Source organism: Falco naumanni, chromosome 7, assembly GCF_017639655.2.
Source record: "Falco naumanni isolate bFalNau1 chromosome 7, bFalNau1.pat, whole genome shotgun sequence".
In the NCBI taxonomy this organism is placed as follows: domain Eukaryota; kingdom Metazoa; phylum Chordata; class Aves; order Falconiformes; family Falconidae; genus Falco; species Falco naumanni.
Window position 1 is genome coordinate 3,801,903 of NC_054060.1, and position 13,172 is coordinate 3,815,074.

A 13,172-nucleotide genomic window follows, 5' to 3' on the forward strand; every position below is an offset into this window, starting at 1 on the left:
GGTACCCACAAGCAAATCTCTTCTGGTACAATTTTACAAAAAGTGATTGTTACACTCTGAGGTTTCTCCGTACTGGTTTAAAACAATGGCAGTATCATACTTGGGCTTAACTACATTGTGTCAGGTAAGAAAATCCAACACCTGTGCATTTATTTATTTACATACAAATGTCAAAACTGACATTTGTTTACAACTTCATTTATGTTACAATAAAGCTATAAATATGATTTTAAAAAACCCATGAAACCTTAACTGGATGTCAAACCAAAGCAGGACATGAAAGCTCTTAAGTAACTTTCTCAAGCTTGAAGCTTCAACGTTGCTCTTGTCGTAGCACTGAACTAATTAGAAAAAACTGGTTAAACTAAAACCAGAATAAAACCCAGAATTAATTTATTACTATGAAACTTGACTAACACTTCCTACACCCCAGTAATTAAAATCCCCAGGTAATTCCACCTTGTGTAAGTATCCATTTCTGATGTAGCCACACAGTTCTCTGAAAGTTTCTCTCTTTTACCCCCCTCCACTTACTGGGTCCAATTTCTTTCTCATGAGCACTTCAAAATAGTGTTTCTCATGCAGCAGCTCAAATATATAGGTCATTTCATTGTATCGGCCAATTCCAGTGAGAAGACGAACCTGTGGAAATAACAGTGTAAGTATGAAGCTCAAAGCAAGCAGAAAAATCCTCTCAAAGCAGTCAGTGCTCTGCCAGGGAGAAGGACGTGAGGCCAGAGCTCTATCCTCACTGATACAGCTACAATGTTCCCTTAAAGCCACGGAGGTTTTGTTTTTAAACCAACCTACCTCATCTTCTTTACTGTGAGGTGAAAGGACATAGTTTTACCAAGTAAGAATATGGAGTGAACCTTTTAGCAATGACACATTACAGTGGGCATGTCTCAGACTTCAGGAGTCCTTCCAAGGCAGGACTTAAAGAAGCATGACAGCCTGGCAAGACAAATCACATTTCACCAGTAGCTGAATTAGTTTGTCATTCCCATTCTGATTTACAAGGCTGTTGCTGCCTCACCATTCCACTATCTCCACCTCTCTTTCTCCAGAGAAGTCCTCTAAGAGCTTCTTGTGATGTCAGGATCATCTCCTGCGCATGCCATACCAAACACCCACTTTCAACTCCCAGGGACAGTTACTTGCTAACGGGTACACGGAACCCTTCGTACAGCGTCTCGATAAACACACACGGCATCCCGGACACATACCACGAGTCCGTACTCCTCATTAGGTGCCAAATGTTCATCTGTGAGAAGCCGCGCTGCTTGGAGAACTCTAGTGATTCCTTCCATGTGGCAAGTCAAGCTAAAGCAATTATGGGCCAAAATGAGCAATTCTGTAACTGAAGAACAGAAGAAGTCAGGTACTTCAGTTAATAAGCTGAGGAAGTTACTATGACGCCCCTCTCCAGAAGTGATGCCACCTCTGCAGAGAACACGCAACCTTTCCAGTTACAAAGAGCAGAACTGGATTAGAAAATTGAGCTATTATGGTTCTGTCCTATGCAATTTTAAGAAGTAACAGTTTCTGTAACAGTATGCATTCAGTCTGGCTTCTCATCTGTGGAAAAGTCTGGGATTTTTTGGATCATCTTCTGAAACATTATTTTATTCCACACACAAAACTTCCAACCTCCTCCACCAAAAGCTGATTGACAAATGTCTAATAATACATCAGCACTCCAGTACTACCAGTCAGCTTTGCATCTGAAAAAGGAAGCCACAGGTTTTGCATCTGGGTTTGAAAATTCATTCATAAATTCCATACACTAAATAAATGAGTTAAACCAGCACATCACACAATCCTTTTTCCATGGAAGGCCTAATCTAACACTATAAAGCAACTGGGACACAGTGGAGCCCCAGACCTCACTCTCAGCACCACTCAATTCACTTCAGAAAAGCAGCAGTAGTATTACTTGAGCTGGTACACAATGTATCTAAAAATGCAGATTTTTAAAAGAACGCTGTCAATGGCATAAACCTTTACAACATTTTGAAACAAACCAACTGTACCTCTACCTGTAAAAAGGTACTCCAGCAGAGAGCCCGTTCCAAGAGAGGGAGGGTCCTCAAGCACAATTTGGTAATTCCTAACACTGTTTCCTCACAGTCTCTTCCTTGCTTTAGTCAGCCACAGAGGAAAACACTAATACTCACCCTTATATTACTTAACCAGACAAAGTAAGGGCTGAGTTAAGATCTGACAACAGGACAAATGTGTTAGGGACTTAACGATTACATGGAACATGCTCTTTTTAATTACTTATTTTCTCACAAAGGTTTTCCACATTTCCAGTATTATAGCTGGATTCTAATGGAACACTTTCAACATTAACTTCAGCCACACCTTTGCTTCCTCAGAATGTGTTCTAGAAGATGCTCCTTCCTCACCACTCTGACCAAAATAGCATTGCAAGTTCTGCCCACATTAATACTCATGAGAGAACTCGCACCAAAATCTGCCCCTCGTTCATTTTCCTCAGAGATGAGCTGCCCATAATGAATCCTCTTTAAAAACAGTTTAAACTAGCAGTTTGCCACTGGTAGTTAGCAGCGGCAAAACGCTACCTAAGTACCTTGGTTATGTTTTATAAACTCATTGGCAACATCTCCATAGTATATAAAGCTACGAAGTGTAAAATGGTCTTCAGTGACAAAACATCTAGAAAGCCAGTTTAATAACTGGATAAAGAAAGCAATTTCTAATTGTGATTAATATGAAGGAAGTCACAACACCCTCCTTCTATAACATCTAACCACAAAAGGTCAGGTAACTCACTGACTGCATTTTTCAGCTGTTGGCACAAAAAAATGTGTTTTGTTTGGTAAGTAAACCAATGCAACACTTAAGCAATATGCTTAATCTAAATTATACCTCTACCCAAATCCAAACCTAACAATACTGTGCATGTACTATTAATTTAATATCAAATTTGAGATCAGTAATAGATGCTTCCATCAGCATTGCTTTTATTCTTTGTGATGTGACTTGAAACCAAGTAATGCCATGTTTAGTAACACACTATTTACTTACTGCATGACAGTTCCCCACGTGGTACAGAGGAAATTTTATCCAGCAACTTCATGCCAACCAACGTATGATCCTGGCACAGCTTAGCAAGCTGTAGGAACGCCTGACTCTCAGCTGCAGGGTTCAAAACCTGCTTCTGTCCTGCGTCCACAGAGAGAGAGTTATGTCACAGGTGCTAATTGTTCAGGAGAGATCAGCTATGTTAACAGAAAAAAGCCCAAACCAACCAATTTAACTTCATCCAGACTGACCCAGGGCTTGGGACTACAATTCTAAAGACACTTGTCATTTTACTGCTTAAATTTAAGAATCAGGTACTACTACTTTGCCAGTTCAATCCAATGAAATTCTACTGAACAACCGTATTGCTACTGTAATTACACCTACAATTTCACAAATGCAGTAGGCTACTGCTGCTGAAAAAAGAACATTTTTCTCTTCCTTACAGAACACAATTCTAACCCATCCCTTGCAGTGGCTCCGATTCATACTCCTCCAGGAACCAGTTCCACTCACAAACTCAACAGAAAACTCTTCTATTCTGGATCTGTTTTCTGCTGTGTAGTAAGCTGACCCTTCTGAAGGAGGCACAGCAAATAGTCTGAGCTAACCAAGTAAACCGGTACAAGGGTAGCGGCAAAAGTGAGGGACAGCACAGTGGAAGACAGTTGGAGCAGAGGAGAGCAGACCTGGGCTCAGGAATCTCCACCTGATGGCTCTTTGTTTCTCCTGAAACTTCGTGGTTGATGTTGTGGCAAAGTAGAAATTACTCAAAGAGAAAAGTCCCCCAGATAAACTCCTGCTGTTTTGAGAAACATCCCTCATTTCACAAAGGAAAAAAACAAAAGGGAAGATGATCTTTTGGCCATGCTTTACACAAATAAATGAACATGAGTCTTTCCAAGTCAGATGACATGGGGCTGCAAAGATCATGATTAAACAAACCCAAATCACCCCGTTTTAAAAAAAAAAACAACAAACATTAGATCTACATCCATAAAAAATAAAACCTTAACTACTGCAACACCACACTGGACACAAAAATAACTAAAAATAAACATTTGTACAAAACCTTACATAAGGTGTACTAGGTTTACAACTTTGTACAACAGCTGCCCAAACATTACTGACTGTAACTGGTACTCAAGTATCTCGAGAGCAAAGACTGTTTTTCAGACGCACAAATACTACACTTAGAAACCAAAACCACTAAAATGTAAGATCAAACCTCTCTACTACCTTTCCCTTCTGAAGATGCCAATAATTCCTGCATGATTTCTTCAGCCACTAGCTCTGCCACAGTTTCAGGCTGGAGACCCTGTGTGGTCATGAATGCCTGGGCTTTCCTGCACCTGTCCGGCTGACGGGATGACAGAATTGCTCGAAGCACTTTTTCAGGGTCACGGGCTGAGATTTCACTGTAGGAGCAGTTCAATTCCTAAGAAACACACATACAGTTAGAAGATTCTACACAGCAAAAATTCCAGTCCAGAACATACACTGACCTGCAGTACCTCTTCTTAATGATGAGCTGATGCAAGAGGGGAGTGCTGGAGAAGCAGACAAAACCCACAAACATAGTCTGTACTTGTATCAGTTAACAGTGCCTTCATCTTTATATCTTTGGTATTAATGTTCTCCAAATCAGGATGGCATGTGAGTACTTTGTATTTGAAGTTAAATACACACAGAGCTGTTGCCATGGACAGAGATGCTTTCCCAAACCAAATATAAACCTTAACACTTAAAATACCTACAAGCAAAACAGGAATATTTCCTCCCAAACACTTCATTGTGTTTTACTGCGTAAGTCTTACTTAGGAGGTTCCTTTCCCTCTTCTTTTTTCCTCCTTCTTTTCTCTTCCATATCACAAACTCTCAGTGAAACAGATACAGTAGTTTTTACATTTGGAAGAAGAGTTGGTGAGGCTCTGTAAAGGCTCTGCTGTAACATATTACAGCTTTACAAATTAATCAAAAAATGTACCTCATAACCACAATGATCAACTCTTAATTCAAAAGTATGGACATCCAGCTTCAGGCAAGAAGTATACAGACTGTATAAAAGGAAACAAGCCAATCCTACGACTGCTTCTTAGTAGCTCAGACCTAAAGCACTCACTCTGCATATTCAAAGCATGAAAAAATCTGTAGGAAAATCTAAGAACCTCTGTGGTAAGGATGACACTAATATTTTCAGCACACACACTGCTGTGTTTATGCAGAAAAAAACTAATTAACGTTCCAAAAATACAGACCAAGTACCATGGAAAGGGGTTCTGTACCCTAAAAAAGTGTTCAGCAGCACCCTCTGGAGAAGAAGCAGAGGTGGGCTGCCAGCAAGCACAAAGGTCAAGGAGCAGAGAGGCAGTAAACAACAATCTGCTACTTCTATCACTGTCTGGGTCAAACCACTTGGAACTTATTAGCCACTCCTCTGAGCAGCCTCTGGGTAAAGAGCTGCCACTGCGTGGAGACTGCAGAGCACTTCTGTGCTAAAACTTCTAAGGCAGCTGCTATCTCCGTCTGCTTCTGGGTTGGTGTTGATTATGAAGGCATCCCACAACAAAGGCCTAAAGGAAAGTGCTAGATGAACAACATATGCTTGAAAGAGTATAAAAAAAGCACATCAAAGAGACGCAGGCTGAAATCTGGCTTAGTGGAGTCAGGGGTAGGGGTCTGGGGAGTCTGAGAGTTGAGTTCATTTCAACACTTCATGCCTAGGAAGCATCTGGCCATTTTTCCACACACAAGACTTGGTAATTTCACCCTCTGGAGCTTGTTTCAGGCACCTGATGAGTACTTTCACCCCTCTTTTTCCTTTCCTCCACAAACTTCCACAGTACAGCTTGACACAAACCACTTGTTTCTTCAATAACGCTACTAGACACATACCTTAGAAAGTTCGTACAAACAGAGAACCTGTCTGCAGTAGTTTCTCCCGTGGACACATTCATCTGTGAGAGCCTTCAGACTGGTAATGACTTGATCATCTAGAGACGGAGACATGATGTGTGTCCAGTCTTCTAAGCTTGATGCTGGAAAAAAACCCACTATAAATTCCTTTCTCATAAAGACAGGTAACACCAACAAGCCTTAAACTTGGAGCAAGACTCTGGAAATCTGCAGCAAATACATAAAACTTGCTCAGTCCTTGAAAACTGAACTTGATACTTGTGATTTTTTAAAATCCTTTTCAAGTTTCAGAGTACTAACAATATGACAGAACACAAATAAGCCAAAATATCCACAATGGTATCTCAGATGTAAAATTCCTCAGTGTGAGAGCACAAGGGTTCAGCAGTCTTTCTGATGGCTTAGGCTTCATTTATTCTCTTCTATTTCTATTAAGCTCTATACACATTAGTATTAGAAAGCAATGTTCCAGCTGAGAGCTTTCTCATTCCGACTTCATAAATATGCACAGAGTACTTCATAGATAAACATTATCAGGCTTAGCCTTGCTATTAATAAGACACGCTAAGTTCTTTATAAGGTACAAATAATTCAGAGAAATACATTAATTAAAGCATTTCCTTGTTTCAGCTCCAGAAACACACTTACTAGAGTGTGTATTCCAAAAGCAAGAACATAGATTAAGTTCAGTGCTACTTTACTGGAACAGAATTGTGAACTATAAAAAATGAACAGTTAAGAGACTACAGAAACTGTATACAGAAACACCCTGCCTCAAGCACCTACGAGCAACAAGTATTACAAGGCTTAAAAAATTCCTTTCACTAGAGGATTTAAGAACCAAGAAGATAACCCACTGTTGTGAAGACCTTATTTCCTGCAGAAATGTTGGGGGCAGTTAACACTAACAAAAGAGGAAGAATCCAGTGGGATGCCAACAATGGTATGACTTATCAAGTGGCTGAATTGGTTAGTTTACTTACTGCTTGGGACTCTGCTGGGCTGAGATGCGCTGCTTTCAGATCTCTCCTCTCTTGCTCCAAGGAGAGTCTGAATATCTGTGTGTAATTTGTCTAGATCAGTCTCCCCTGCGGCGAGAGCTCTGCAATGTAATACCAGTGCAACATCTCTGCTGTAGAAATGGAAATACTGACAAACACGGCTGGCTTCGTGCACACTTCCTTCATCAAGGAGGCATCCAATCAGAAATTTGAGTGACTCCTCCTCATCACTAGTCAAGGTCTGTTGAGACTCTCTGAATGCAAGGCCCTCTAGTTTTAAGTACTTTGGTGTGTTCAGAGCAGGAAGCTTTGAAAAAGAAAACTCCTTAGCTAAGTTATCAAAGGTAAGATCCCCGTTTGCTACAACAGGGGAGGAAAATCTCGACTTGGCCGACCCCTCATCTGCAGATAACGTTTGTTGTGCGATGCGACAAATCCAGATCTGCTTCTCTATTTCTTCTAATCTGTGCAGTGACACCGAGTCATTCTTGGCTAGCCAATGGCCAGCTAGGGTAAGCAACAGATGCCTCTCCATAATGCTGTTTATCTTCTCATGAGCTGAAGGTTCAAATACCGTGTTTGCCTGATCAATAAAAAAACAAGATGCAGCTTCGCTGGAGATGGAATTTTTCATGAAGTTGTCATTACATTTTTTCCAGAATTCAATTCTTGTCTGGTTTTGATGCCACTGTCCAATGTCCCTTAAACGATGTAGATCTCTTAGACCCTGCAAAATTCACAGAGGTTTTAAACAACGATTTTTCCAAAAAGGAAAAATCACACTAGATGGCCAGCATACTGAAAAACTGAATTTCGATTAAATGTCTTAATATGCAACAAATTCATCTATTTTTCTCACCCCATAAAACTGACTGCATAGCAAGCAAACCCAGTAAGAGAATAAGGGAATTTATACTGTCCTTTTCAGCTCAGCACTTTACAGTCAACTTGTTTTGTGTACTTGCACTGAAAATAAAAAGCGATTTGAAGAAAATTTTGTGTTTCGGGAAGGCTGAGAGGTTAACATTCTCAATACTGCCAGTAATAGGAGTATTAAGAGGTGAACACCATTACTTAACTATACTGTACCTCTTGCATAACTACGTTGTCCACAGGCAATTCAGCGAGTGCTGCTACCTCCCGAGCCAGGGAGAACATTCCTTTCTCTTGTAGCTGCTCCAGAATCGATCTGCACTCACTCTGAAATGTCTCCATATTGAAACTGGTTAGGATGGCGTGATTAATTGGTATGGAGGAATCCTTCAGGGTCTCACTGAGTGCACAGAGTTTCTTCACGTAAGGGCCTGTTTCAAAAGAGTAAGAACAACTAAAGGCAGCTGGGTTTTAAACCTGAGGAAATTCTGCTACTTATTTCAGCATGCAGCCCTGCCAGAGGAGCACAGATTTACACTCCAAAGACTCCATGGGACTGAAAATAAGCTCTAAATCCACAACTAAAATACTTCTGCGCATAATCTGTGCCCTCCTTGTCAACATCTGTACATAATCATTCTCTGAGACAGACTTACACACAGTTACATTTTCACCACTGCAATTCACTGTGAGGACCAAGTCTGGTTATATAAATTTTTATACAAAAATAAATCAGAATGAATACACATAAACATTTTCAGTCACTGAAAAGACATTGTATGTAGTCTTTAGATTAAAGCAGTAATACCATCTAACAGCAAGCTGGACTTACCATTGAGTAGAAGATTATCTGCTGCAGCAAACAGCTGTAAGAGTTTTCCTAATTCATATTCTGTTCTACATTGCTGCATCATCAATTCAAGAAGAAACAATGCTTGCGATTCCAACCATTGCACAGGTAATTCTGAGGCTGCTGCTTCATCTTCAGTTTTAAGCTGTGTAGATAAAGATTTTTAGGTGTTAGGGCTCTTTTTGCAGATACATTCTGCATTTTGGTGGGAATTGCACTGGAAATGGAAGGTGTACCAGATCTACCTCCTTTAAGAAACAATGAACTGCCATTCCCAAGGGGGCACTGAGCCACTACTGATGTATGTTTGACTTTGACCTGAAAGTAGTAAATTCTATGGCCGGGTGACCACCAATTATTCCTGATAATCATGGAAGAGATAAATGATGCAAGAAGGATCAGAAACGGTCAGATAAAATAAATTGCTAGATTAATAGCCCCCGTCGCACTGCTGTATATGTTATAAGCATATCCACTATGTGAGCGGTGCATAGGGAAAAGAAACTAATGTAGCCTTAGCTTGAATTGCAGGAAGGAAAATCACTAATGACATGGAATGTTAGTTGCCAAGATATTCAGGGAACTAGAAAACTGTGATGGAAAAGAAAGAACTGAAATAATGTCTGAACACATCTGTATGAGACAAACAAGGAACACTGTGAGCACATTTTGGTCCTTTTAAAATCAACCACTAAATCAGTGTTTTGATTGAAGGGTGTTCCACTTCAGTATTCAGTTCACTGGGTCATTTTCAAAGAAAGCCTAGGCAACTACCAAAACTAAAGCAGTACCACAGACTTTTTCAGAAACTTTGAAACATTCTCAAAGTTGTCTGACTTAAATAGATATTCCTTGTAAAAGTCACTAGTTTATCAGCTCAGTATTGACTTGCTCTGATCAATATAGAATAAAGAATATTCCACACTTACCACAAATAATCCAATTTATCAACAGTGGTCCTACCTGACTCAATGCCAACCTTCAAATAGGAAACTGCTCGCACAAGGAGGATGACCTGTATTTCAGTCTGACCATATCAACTTAAAGCAAAATGATTTAGAAAAATGCACTGTGCATTTTAAATTATCAAAAACATTTTTCCGTCAACTGCCAGCAATAAAAAGAATGTGTTAGGACCCACTACTTCACAAATCGGCTCCTAGATCATTCCAAGCATACCTTTTTTCAGTACTATCACATTCTGGTAAGTGAAGACCTAGGCAATGGCATTCAGAGAAAATGGATTTGCTTACCTTTGTGAGACTTTCCTGAAACTTGTCCAATTTGCTTTTAGCTTCATTGTATTTTTTACAGTTCATACATAGTTCATACATCTCCAGTATGAACAGTAAAGGGGAATCCTTTAAGACACAAAAATAGGTTATAATTCTTTCCTAAAAATACCTAAATAAACGTAGAATGTGTCTTCCTCAGTACCAGAACAATAAAGTTCTAATTTATTAAAATTGCATGCAAGATTGATATTTGATCTGCAAATTTGTAATAATTGGAAGAACTTCCATTCAAAGATTTTCTTACTTGACTAGGATTTTCAGTAGATTACACCCAGGTTATCTAGGCCACAAACAGCAAGACAGAGGGGGAATCTACAGACCATCTCCTCTCCAAGGGGATGTGGGATACATTCAAGTATACCACTAAAAAGACATCACCTTACCTTTAAAAAGAGCTGGAAGCCATTTAAAAGTGTTTTACTCTTTTGCTTTCTTAAAAAGACTTTCCAGATAACTGATAGGTCATGAAGATCCCATTTGTGATTTTCTGCTGAGTTTTGAATATGATTTGTTGCTTCAGCTCTGGTAGTATCATCCACAGTAGCAATTATCCAAACACAGAGACAATGTATTATGTTTGCATCCTGTCAAATGACACAAATGATGGTTTTATAATAGCCAGAGACAAACATTACCTCATTATATATCACTTCGTGAAACTAGCCACACCACTCACAATTACTACAAAAACCAAGGAAAAAAATAATCAATGAATGCAACCTACCTACCATTTAACACAATTATGCATAACCATCACTTTTTTATTACTTATTCCTCTAAAAGATAAATAAATAAATAATTTCATCAATACTCACTGGGAAACATGCTGCTAAAACACTCAGAATGGGAGCGTGCTTTCTCAGTCCTTCAGTCAAAAGGTAACGTGAAGGGTTTGAGTTCCCCTGACATTGAAAAAGGATTTGAAAGAGACTATCTGCATATTTGCTCTTGAACACACTGGCAGCACTGTTTTCAGGACTCCCTGTATCAGGACACAAAAATGATAACTTCTCCAACGCCAGCATCAAGTGATCTTGTAAGTTGGGAGTGAAATCTTGAAGGATAGAAATGACCTAGGAAAACAGAACCAAAAGCATCTCTACAGAGAGACATCCAAAGAGAACAGGGGGGAAGGACTGAAGCATTAAATACACAGAAAAGAAATAAAACATACTTCGAATTTGATTTTTCAGATTAATTCTGGACACCTAGAGAGGAAAAAGTGTTCTGTAGCTGTGAATTATTCTAATAAAATATTGAAGCTCTTCCTTTTACATGAAGCTAAAAGGCCTCCTAGAGACACTCATTTTTTTCATCTCTCTCGTACTCCTAAGAACATAACATGAAAACTGTCTAGTTAGTTGCTGTTGTATAATTATGTATTTTTCAAGACAACAATGAAGAGATGCAAGTTAAAATCCTAGGCCTGCTAAGTATCATCTTACCCGGAATTTTACAGTTAGCTTCCTCACATTACTTCTCCCAAATTGCTTTTAATTTTTACATATTGGTAATACTTCATTCACTTTTAAATTATGTTCAAAACAAAAAATGAAAGATTTGGATTCTCAAAAGCCTAAGTACCTTTTACACAGAAATAGGTGTAAGTTTTGAAAGGAAGGATGAGTGACTTTACTAAAACTTACATTGAACATATGGTAACTCTCCAATAAAAAAAAAACAACGGCTAATTTATTTTAAATTAAACTTAAAAACAGTATGAGTATGCCATAATTTTAACTAAATTTACAATGAAAATTAAGTCCCTTTTTGGCAAATACTTTTGTCTCCAATTCACTTCAAAGAAACACTCAAATCACTCCTCTCTGCAAATTGTTTTCTCCACTACTGATTTATAACATCACATATGATTTTTCCAAATGGGATTTCTTTCCCCCTCATCTTCTGCTTTAATAGTTAGCTCTCATGCTCTTAGAAGCATATTATTATATCTGCTGAACAGCCAAGTCCCTCTGCAGTCAATTTCCTTTGTCTTGCGTTTGCTCTCTCTTGGTATGTGAAAAGCTAAGAAGAAAAGTTGGGAAATCCAGCTGTAAGAGAAGGGCTATTGTATTCAGAGCATCTCAAGCATCCTGAGACAATTTCTAACTCCATGGAAACTGATGAGGCTTCCATTTTATGTTGTCTCCACAATGTGGAGTCTTGTTAAAAGACTGTGTTTTTTCCTCCCTTTACTTTTTTTTTTTTTTTGAACATCACAAAGAACATTCTTGGAAAACTCTATCTTCACTTCAAACCATACACAGACAACTTACCTGATCTGGCTGGTAGCTGTACAGCTGGGTTTGGATGATGAACTGCAGCCAGTCGTTGGATTTGGCACATTCCTTTAGGTAAGATGTACTCAGGGCAATATTATGGAGTTTACAGAACTGCATTACCAAAGACCACTGCCTTCTAGAGTCACTAGATGTCCTGCATGGAATTTAAAGAGCTTCAGCTGTAATAAACTGGTATTTCTACAGAGATACATATATATACACACAGAGATATATATTATACATATATATGAATACACAAACGCTAAAACTCAGCCTTCAATCTCAATGTGCCAGCATAATCCTTTATATCAGGTTTTACTCACTTCTTCATTCCTTGCTGCTCAACTGCATCCCAAAAGGCTTCTTCTAAGGACAAAAGAACTGCTGCTGCTGCTGCTTTTTCACCATCAGCCAATTTTGTTAGCTTGTCAACTGTTTAAAAGAACATATTACTATTTCTGAGATGCTATTGGGGATTAGAGTAAGGGTAATATTTTCAAAAGTACCAGTAGTTTCCTTGTCGAGACAAAAAGACACCTGCGGACCTGAAGTTAGATATTTGACTTTCTAAAGTTATTCCTAGAATAAAATTAATATTCTTACAGCTTTGAACATCTGATTCACTACAGCTGTAAGGCAGTAGTTGATTGAAAATCAATTATGAAAGAGAAAAGAGATTTGGTGATGTTCCTTTGCTTAATCCTCCAGTCATATTACTACAACATTAGGCTGAACCTTACTAAATATTACACAGAGCCTCAGGCAGCTGTTCGGCAGTGTCTATTAGATATTCCTGCAATTCTGGCTCATGTCATATCGCAGTCTTCCTGCCTTATTTGGCACGCCAGGTTCAAAACACACCTTCAAAATCAGTAAGCAGGAATAAAAAAAAAAAGAGCAAAAT

At 38.9% G+C, this 13,172-nt stretch overlaps 1 protein-coding gene across 2 annotated transcripts in view; it reads right to left on the reverse strand.

Moving 5' to 3' along the window:
- The window catches only part of SPG11 (SPG11 vesicle trafficking associated, spatacsin), a 35,606-nt gene that overhangs the window by 3,103 nt on the left and 19,331 nt on the right, over positions 1-13,172 (reverse strand). For both annotated transcript variants that reach the window (XM_040602286.1, XM_040602285.1), the window contains exons 23-35: positions 12,592-12,700; positions 12,263-12,422; positions 10,802-11,059; positions 10,370-10,570; positions 9,945-10,052; positions 8,674-8,836; positions 8,058-8,272; positions 6,951-7,695; positions 5,947-6,089; positions 4,291-4,489; positions 3,055-3,192; positions 1,227-1,360; positions 535-642 (exon numbers count right to left, since the gene is read on the reverse strand). In XM_040602286.1, coding sequence (XP_040458220.1) covers positions 535-642; positions 1,227-1,360; positions 3,055-3,192; positions 4,291-4,489; positions 5,947-6,089; positions 6,951-7,695; positions 8,058-8,272; positions 8,674-8,836; positions 9,945-10,052; positions 10,370-10,570; positions 10,802-11,059; positions 12,263-12,422; positions 12,592-12,700 — 2,681 coding nt within the window. The remainder of the gene's footprint in view (positions 1-534; positions 643-1,226; positions 1,361-3,054; positions 3,193-4,290; positions 4,490-5,946; positions 6,090-6,950; positions 7,696-8,057; positions 8,273-8,673; positions 8,837-9,944; positions 10,053-10,369; positions 10,571-10,801; positions 11,060-12,262; positions 12,423-12,591; positions 12,701-13,172) is intronic.